The 9,827-nt window shown below is 38.3% G+C and overlaps 1 protein-coding gene across 1 annotated transcript; it reads left to right on the top strand.

Moving 5' to 3' along the window:
• Nucleotides 1–2,111: 2,111 nt before the first annotated feature.
• LOC131218289 (uncharacterized protein At2g29880-like) lies at nt 2,112–3,069 on the top strand. The gene is made up of 2 exons (XM_058212948.1): nt 2,112–2,385; nt 2,470–3,069. Exons 1-2 carry the CDS (start codon nt 2,137–2,139, stop codon nt 2,827–2,829), a joined length of 609 nt encoding a protein of 202 aa, XP_058068931.1. The 5' UTR covers nt 2,112–2,136; the 3' UTR covers nt 2,830–3,069.
• The last annotated feature ends 6,758 nt before the right edge of the window (nt 3,070–9,827 follow it).

The following is a 9,827-nucleotide window of genomic DNA, read 5'->3' as shown; positions in this document are numbered from 1 at the left end:
AAACAGTGGATCCCATATACAGGGCCTACTGCTAGAAAATCAAATTGATGTGGGATAGTTATCACACGTTGCTATTCCCCCATTAAACCCTATAGTATTAAACAATGGAGTATCAAATATCTATCCATAAACTAATATATTAAGATGGGCAGATGGACTACAGTTAGCATGGTCAACAATATAATTAGTCATCCCAAAAATTTTAGTTATCCTCAAAAATTATCATGTCATTGTTCTAATCAAATTCACATGCATCCTATATAAACAGAGGTGAATCACTATGGCTGGGGCGACTGGACGGATGAAGATTTGAAATTTTTTACAGTAATATTGGCTGTGGGATCTGCTGCAATAGCAGCTGGGGAGTATTGTCGCACTTACCTCTTTCGAAACCCTCCAAGGTCTGCTGATTATGACCATGCCCGTATTATCGACGGGATTATTAGGGCAAGGGAGACTGATTGTGTTTCGCAACTAAGGATGAAAAAGACTACGTTCTTTAATCTTTGTTCAATTTTACGAGATAAGGGTCTGTTGGCGGATGCGAAGCATGTAAGTATGGAAGAACAACTTGTCATGTTCCTCCATACATTAAGTCACAATGTCCGGAACTGAGTGATTGGACATCATTTTATAAGGTCAGGCGAAACAATAAGCCGATACTTTAATCGAGTCTTGGATGTAGTCGTTTCTTTATATGGAGATTACGTTACACTCCCTACAATAGAGACCGCAGTGGAGATATCATCGAACCCACATTGGGCTCAATACTTTCAGGTATGATATAACATATCTTAATTTCAGTTGATGACGATCCTTTGTCTTCAAATTACAAATGTCAATATCACCTAACGTATGATAAGTTTAACGTAGGATTATATCGGTGCGATAGATGGGACACACATTCCTTCTTTTGTACCATCTACTGATAGTGCTGTCTATCGAAATAGGAAAGGATTCATATCCCAAAATGTCATGGCAGCCTGCAAGTTCGACATGAAGTTTGTTTACGTCTTAGCGGGGTGGGAAGGTTCCGCATCAGATGCACATGTTTTGAAAAGTGTTTTGACTTACTCAAGCGATCCTTTCATAATACCCCATGGTAAATCTATGGACATCAAGTACTCTGATGGTTTTATAACATCAAATGAACAAGAATTGATATTGCTGAGAAATTATTTTCAAAATGTAGGTAAATACTACGTAGTGGATGCAGGATATGCACACTCACCTGGATTCATGGCCCCATATCGCGGTGTGCGTTACCATCTCAATGAGTATTGTACTGGTCGGAAACCATCCAATGCTCGGGAGTTATTCAATTATCGTCATGCACAACTGATGAATGTAATTGAAAGATGTTTTGGAGTTTTGAAAGCCAGGTTCCCAATTCTGAAGATTGTTCCACAATATCCTGTACAAACTCAAGTGAAGATAATGTTAGCTTGTTGTGTGTTACACAACTTCATAATTCAATTTGGAGACGATGACATGTTTGATGTTGAGGGGTCATCAAGTTGTGATGCCGATGGTGTGACCCCATCACCTACAAAAGTATCCGTCCTCGATGAAGGTCGTGTGCTTTTGAATGTCACTCCACAAGAAAGAGATGAGTGGGCCAGAAAACGCGATGAAATAGCGTCCATAATGTGGAACGGAGCTCATCCAGTGAGTCGAACAAACTAAGTACATTGTATTAAAACGAACATCACCGATGGTTTTTGGATTAACGTTCAATAATGACCCAACTAGATCACCAATGCCGACTGTTCCATATATATATATATATATATATATATATATATATATATATATAATATGCAAGCTCTTTTTTTGAATCTTTTATTGAACAGTCTACGATTCAGTTCATAATATTTAACCATGGGGTAGATTAATGTTTTAAACTTGTATTCATAATTTATCTTCTCACAAATTGAGGTAGACTGAAGTAGGTCCATGTCATCGAATAGACGATCCGGCCTATCTACTCCGACCAAAAATCACCTGGGATCACCTAGTAGTATCCCATGGAGATCACCTAGGAAGCATACACTGAACAGTGGAATTGAGGAACAGTCCTATGGAGGTGTTCTTCAGTGGATGGATGACATGGACGACATCCTCATCGACGGACTAATGGAGCTAGTCGTTTCCAGAAGAAGAAGTGGTGCTGGCTTCAAAATAGAATCATTTACAGGAATCGCAGAAAATATGTTGTTGAAGTTAGGCCTCAAGGTCACTAACGCGAACGTAAAGAATCGCATCCGTACAGTAAAAAAAATTTTCTTCACTGTCAAAGATCTGCGGAGTGCATCTGGTTTTGGGTGGGACCCAGACCTACTAATCGTCGTGGCATCAGATGAAGTGTGGATGGACTATATTAAGGTAATACTCGTTTACCAGTTATATTATATCTCATCATACAAAGTGCGATGTTAATGACTTGAACTTATTTTGTATTGTGTGTAGTCTCATCCAGATGCTGCTCAGTTCCGTGGCAAACCCATGCCCAGATATGATGATCTCGACTTCATTTTCGGAAATGACAGGGCTACCAGTAAATCATGTGCCACTGGCAACTTCCCTCCCTGTGCAACCACTCCTCGACGGAGAGATACAGATGCGTCATCCAACCACACTGTTGATCTGAATGATGATATTAACATAATATCTTCTGAAGATCTTGGCGATGATGCACCGCATATCCATTGGTCTGACAATAGCCCTGGAGGCAACAACATTCCTCATCCGAGTCCGACACAGCATGCGAATGCATCCGGCAACACGAATTCCACAGTTAATTCTAAAAAGAGACCGAGGGGGGAGTGACCTGTTGACATGATTGGCACTGGTATGGTTGATATTGGGGGTGCCATGAAGTCAATTGCTATTTCAATCGATAAGGGTAAGAACTTTGGTCGGATGTCACAAATTATACCGGCTTTGGAGGAGTTAGAGGGACTTACGAATGATGAGGTCTTATGGGCGACAAAGTTGCTATCGAAAGAAGAAGCGTATGGGGCCTCCTTCCTTAACTTTGCCAAAGAGAAGAGAATATCATTCATAAGGATGCTGTTTGATGGGGGTGGACCCCAAGTATGAATAAATATTTTGCCTAGTTTGACTGGCAGGAAGCAGTTAAACGTAGGCTTTGCCTTTAAGACAATTTTTAACTATAATACTTTTTGAAATTGTATAAGTTAATTTTGGAGATTTCTACATGTTTCTTGTCGCACTTTTGGGTAACATATCACACGTTGCTAGTAAGCACGTGCATACTTTTGGATTATTGTAACTAAGTTGAACAACGTGCATGTTTGATGTGCACGATGTATATGATAACTTGATAGGTGCTTCTATATGTGATTCTGTTCTCTAGGTATGATGGGCTAATTACACAATGTTGATTTCTTCTATAGTTGGAAAGAAATTTCGATTATTCATATGAATATGTTATGTCAGTAATACCATTTGATTGATTACAGTATGCTTTATTTCGTTACATGTGCAGATGGGTAAAAAGATTTATATTGTTTTCAATGGACGGCGACCTGGGGTGTATTATTCATGGGAAGAGTGCCAGGAGCATGTTGATGGCTACTCAAATGCTCATTTCCAGGGTTACAAATCTGCGTCGGAGGCGTTCTTTCACTGGTCAGCTTATTGTGAGTCTTTGGAGCGTATAAGTGTACCTGTACGGTCAAACGAGAAGGAAGAGGATAATCCTACGTTGAACAGTGGACTGTATCCCACCACCAATTACATGATCCCTCCAGCTACTGCGCCGAGACCATCCTGTTTCAGTCCGTACACCGATTACATACTGAAACATCAAGAAGTTGTGGAAGATACGCCAGATGCAATTGCAGCACTGTTTCGGATAATCGTTGGTTATCTGGCTTTCATTATCACCGTTCAGGTCATGTATTGGCGCTAGACCGCAGTGGACGGATTGATATGGACTTTGTAGTTTTAGATTATCCTATTTCGGTTGGGTTCTTCTTATCGTTTATAAGTAGTACTGTTTTTGAACATGAAGTAGATGTTTAAAAATGTGCATGTTGGTAGGGAGTACAGTGTCTTCTCCAATTTTGGACATTGAATTTGTGGCTAGTGTGGCTTTTTGCGCTTAGTTGCAGTTGTGTTTTAAGTAGGTTTATGATAGTAGATGTTTTATCAGGTAGGTGTCTTCTCCACTTTTAATTTAATCATGTTTTTTAATTTCCTATCATATTGCGGTCTTGAAAAACTGATGGACAGAATGGATTTTACAATAGGCATCTCTGTTGGCCCCACACAACTGGACCCCACTACTATTGTGACGTCAATACTTGAATGGAATGACCACGCCATACTGATCGATAGTGTTTTTATGATTTTGAAAATGCAATACTTGAATGGAATGAACGCGCCATATTGATGATCTTCCCAAGTGGACTGGACGACTTGAACGGGGCACGGCGAGTAGATACTGTGGGCTTGAGTAGCAACAGTCGCTATTGAAGAGACGTCACATCATTGTGGATCCCACTATAATGCATGTGTTGTATCTGCAACGTCCATCCAATTGGACATTTTGTTTCACCTCATATCGGTGGAGAATTAAGCAGACCCAATGCTTTGGTGGACCTCAGCACTTAAATCAGCGGATGCCACTGTTGACCACCATTGAAATGTTCTAGCAAACCTTTTTAACCTTCAAATTTTTTTAATGATGGTGTCACTCTTCCCCCCTCGATCTATGGTAGGGTCCATTGAAGCTTTGGATGTGATTCAGTGTTTGGATATTACCCTAAAAATGATCTATCCAGACGGATGGACAGCATGGATACATACCGTACATCATGGTGGGCCTACATATCATGCCTGTGACGTCACTTCAATTATTAGGGGACTGCCGCACATCCATAGACGATATCTCCGTACCATGGTGATCGCCAAAAAAACCAAACACGCTTATCTGCATTTGCATTTCCGCCAGTTGTTTTCAAACAAGGGATTCCGTGATAAATACCAGTTACAAACCCCATGCATTTCCGTGAGCATGTAATAAATGCCTAGGGAAACTGTAAATGCCCGTGAAATAGAAAAACAAACAGGCCCTAAAGGTTAAAAATTTCCTTGTGATTATAATTATGTAGTTGATAAATTTGAATTCTTGTATGCTGGACCAAGTTTCACAAATTATTTAAATTAGTGGGTGGCCTACTTTGGAGCGTCTATCTCAGATTTATACAACCAATAGAAGTTGAACATGGATGATTGATAGTAGCTGGAACTACATGAGATGCTTTGCACCCAACACTAGTTTTGTCTGGGGTCCTCCGTAGTTGATCACATCGGTCTTATATAGGGTTTAATCATTCTTATGCTTGTTGATTATATAATTTTTTTATATAGAATTTGGGATATCAATGTTACTATTAATTTAAGTTAATTTATAATTATTATACGTTATGATCCTATAAAGACTCATGAACCGAGCATGGTGGTATGTGATACCATATTCAAGCTCTCGGCCTACACTAGGGTGGTGCCTCCCCGTAGTGACTAGTGAGAATTAATGGAGGTGATAGACTATTGTTTGAACGACTCCCATTAAATACTCAATCAATGGTTTTGTGCCATAGCATCATTCGAACAACCCGCATAAAATACCCAACCAATGGTTTCGTGCCAGAGTACCGTTCGAACAACCTAAGCATGAATGGAATAGGGTGAGGAGACATTTTCTTTGTTTTGATTTATTTTTGAGTGATAAACCTACACCTTTGAATTGATTTTTTTATTTGTTATTTGGGTCTCCATCGACATCAAGTGGTTGTAAAATTCCTGAGGATATGTGGAGTAGTCATGATGCAGACTACTCAAGGCTGTGAGTATTTAGTTGTGATGCTTACTTTCATGTACCGTCAATTAAAAGAGATAAGTTATATTAAATGGTAAAAAAGTGCGCCTTTGTTAGCTATGATGATGGTGTGAAGGGATACATGTGTATGATCGGGTCACACAGAAGATCACGATTAGCCGTGACATAAGATTTGATGAGGATTCTTTATTCCGTAAGGGAGAAAACAAAGAAAAAAAGGTCAACAGTAATTGATGTTGAAATCGATAAGGGTGAAACGTAGGATAAATCGGAGCCGTAACAAGATGTAAAGGAGCATGTTCAGCAACCACCTATGAGGATAAATCTACCGAAAAATCACAAATTACCGGCAAGATACATAGATGACTCGAATATTGTATTCGCCTTAATTACGGATGATGGGGATCCGTCTACCTTCCAGGAAGTACTGGATGGGTACAAGTTGATTTATAGGAAGAAACATGACTTGTAGAATGCGAGACTAGTTGCAAAGGGATATACTCAGAAAGAATGTGTCAACTTCAGTGAGAAATTCGCGTCGGTTGCCTACAAAACCTTGAACTGGAATAAATGAATGTTAATATTACTTTCCTACATAGGAAATTGGAAGGGAAAATCTACTCGAAACAACCGAAAGGGTTCAAAATTTAAGGGATAAAAAATAAAGTTTGCATCTTAAGGAGGTCATTGTATGGCCTAAAACAGTTACTTAGGGAAAGGTATATGAAGTTTGATACTTTCATGGTGATTAAGTGGTTTACCAGGAGTGAATATGATCAATGTATCTACTTCAAGACGCTGAGTGATGAATAATTCATTCTATTAGTATTATATGTTGATGATATGCTTATCCACAGCTATATCATGTCAGAAATCAACTTATTAAAAACTCAGCTATTAAGAACATTTAAAATTAAAGATTTGTGGGCTATAAAGAGGATACTCGACATAAACATATACAGAGATAGGGAAAGGAGCATGTGTAATGCTCCAAATTTCATGAGTTGAGCACAAACTCAATCTCCGATATTCCGAGTGTCACTTTTACTTTGTGAAAGTGTGAATTCCTTGTACAACTAACCTGATATCCAAGCAATCATAGAACTAAACAAAATAGTGTAAAATATTCTGAAATAAATGTATCAAATATAAAGTAACAAGTCTAAAATGTAAATCATACATCTATTCAAAGTGTGGGGTCCATAGTTAGGGCCCAATATACAGTTTTAGAAGAAAGAGAAAATGTGTCAAGTATATAGTTTATCCAATAAAAAGAACATTCATTGAATCTAGCCACGAGGCAAGCTAGCTAGAGTTGTCCATCAGAGAGCTAAAAGTATGAAAACTCATCCTCCGTGTCCATGTACGCGTCCTCCAAGGCGTTGGCCTTAGTTATGCATGCATCTACAAGGTTGGTGTTTTAAAACACCGTCCTAGAATAGGAGTGAGCGATCAACTTAGTGGTACCATTTATTCTAAGTTGCACATATTATCAACTCAATTAGTGAAGGTAATGATAGCACAGATAAACAAATATTTTCTATCTAGTCTTTTTAGGTGCATGAATGTTATTATAAGATAATGTATAATTCTTATAATCCAACATTCCCTCAATAAGAGAGTTCAACACCTATTTAATAAAATGCCAACAATCCCTCATCGTGCGACTCTAATGCCTATTTCACATAACACCCAACCTAAGGTAATGTGGCTTGTCACTAGCATTAGCAACAAGTGCATTTGTTTTGCATGATTAGTCCGGTAGTTATTAAGTCTTATTCAAGTAGCATATTAGAAAATATCGGGTACCACTATTATATCACAGGTCTTAACCCGATCACGAGACTCGTATTGGTCATAGTGACTCTACACCCGTGTCCCTTGATCAAAATTTGGGTTCATCACGTTATTCCAATATACATGGTAGGCCCTTTGCCTCTATTATTGCTCAATGATTACTACGGAGAGGCTTGTCACCCTAGACCCCAGCTATAACATCTTGATTTTTTTATGGCCCGAGAATATATTTATGCCCATGAATTTCGAGTGTTAATAATGTAAAAAATGGATGCTTCAAAATCGCACCTTGTTTTTTTTTTTTATCAAGATAAATCACGTCCAATTACATTCCCAAAGGTAACCATTCACGAGAATAAAATCGACTTATTTATTATTCTATTATATTAAAAAGCGTACAAATAATTTTTTAATGCTCTTTCAATGGGAACTTATTATATTATCAAAATTTGCAATGAAAAATAAATAAAACAATTCGTAGTGTTATCCTTATTTTTTATTCGAAAGAATCTTCTATAGAATGATTATCGTCCGTATCATCAACTTGTGATTCACCTGCAATATTTATATGGTTGAAGAGGGTCAATGCCTTACTCATAGTGGTGGTCATTCTTTATAGTTTACAATGATTCAAGTGATTCATAAGAATAATAAAAGGTCCTGATATATATCATACTCTACAAATACAAGTGGTATCGGTATGTGCAAACATTCTACATGAAATGCATGCTTAGGAAAGTATGAGTGGTCCATCACACTCAGTAATCATCACAATGTGAAAAATAATTCAAAAATACCCGACTCGTCCAGCATCCCATAATACGGAGATTTGTCGGCGTGTCCAACGTTAACGTGAATTTATGTGAACACCTCAAGGCGGCATAACATGTGGATCGGATGAATTACGTGACACAATTTATTCATGGAGCGACTATTTGCGACATCCAAATCCGGAAGTGATGTAACACGTATTGTGAATTACTTACAATGATTTGTACATCACTACCCAAAATTCATGGAATTACATGCTGACCAAGAGGGTCACTACTTGAAACACATTATGTCCATGATGATATATCGATCACTAGGGTGGGATTTCCAAAATGATACTTGCGTGACAATATAATAATGTGATGATTTAAATTATCTAACAGTCATTCATAAGGTGACGATTCACAATAATAAAACTCGAAGCATGTAAGAACAAGATAATTAAATCAATTCAATCACAAATTTTAAAGGAAAAACCCTCACCTTCAATAGTATAATCTTTTAGTACCAAGTTATGTGCCCAGATGCAATTTTTATCCTAAATCACATGGTTTGGATGGTTAAGATTTAACTAGGGTACAATTGATGTTTAGATTTAAACTTAATGATTTAATTTGAAACGTAACTACCTAATTAAAGAGATGGTTGTCTTACCTTATTCGATTCTTTTGTTTCATCCTGATGACCCATATCCAACGGATCTCACCTGTTAAGTCGCTCTTAACCCTTCATTTTCTTTTTCTTCTCTTAGAGGGCTGGATATAAGATTTGGATGACCTAGGATCTCGATCTACTCGCTCTCGATTAACTCATTCCGATGCCCGAGCTCCTCCTCTGTTAGTGGCTGGTCGGAATTACTCCGATAGGCCCTAACAACTAGCATCTCTCTCTCTCTCTCTCTCTCTCTCTCTCTCTCTCTCTCTCTTTCTCGTTCCTCCCTATTTTTCTCTTTGTTACTTGCTACTCAGTGAATGGTGTGGTGTTCTTATAGATCCTCTGAATGGATCCCGTGTTGAAGGTAGAGTCAGTGCATCGTGTAGCGTGCAGAAGTTCCTCCTCACGAGTGTGTCTAGAGATTCTGCCAGATGTTTCGGCCTGTGGTAATTCTCCCTTTCATGCGGGTCCTTTTTATAGTTTTAGAAAAAGAAACTCATAAGAAGGACGATTCCTTGTTTTGTTACCACAACAACTTGCATTGGGCATGTTTGCGCACGGTAGCTCTGTTAGTTATTTGGTTTGATCAGTGATATAGATTGAGAGTTCCTTCCCTCCAATAATTTAAGAGATGATAGGTATTTAGATGGGGCATTAGATGAATGGATTAGATCTTGGAATGGTGTAACCTCCACGATCAATGATCATCATTTTAACGAGGAAGATGATTGTCGCT

Source organism: Magnolia sinica, chromosome 11, assembly GCF_029962835.1.
Source record: "Magnolia sinica isolate HGM2019 chromosome 11, MsV1, whole genome shotgun sequence".
NCBI lineage: Eukaryota > Viridiplantae > Streptophyta > Magnoliopsida > Magnoliales > Magnoliaceae > Magnolia > Magnolia sinica.
Note: the sequence above shows the minus strand (reverse complement) of the source record. Positions and strands in the feature narration are given on the sequence as shown.

Excerpts from the sequence above, each read along its gene's own strand:
- LOC131218289 (XM_058212948.1), top strand. The coding sequence starts at position 2,137 with ATGGAGCTAGTCGTTTCCAGAAGAAGAAGTGGTGCTGGCTTCAAAATA. Across the intron at positions 2,386-2,469 it reads TGTGGATGGACTATATTAAG|TCTCATCCAGATGCTGCTCA; the intron begins GTAATACTCGTT and ends TATTGTGTGTAG.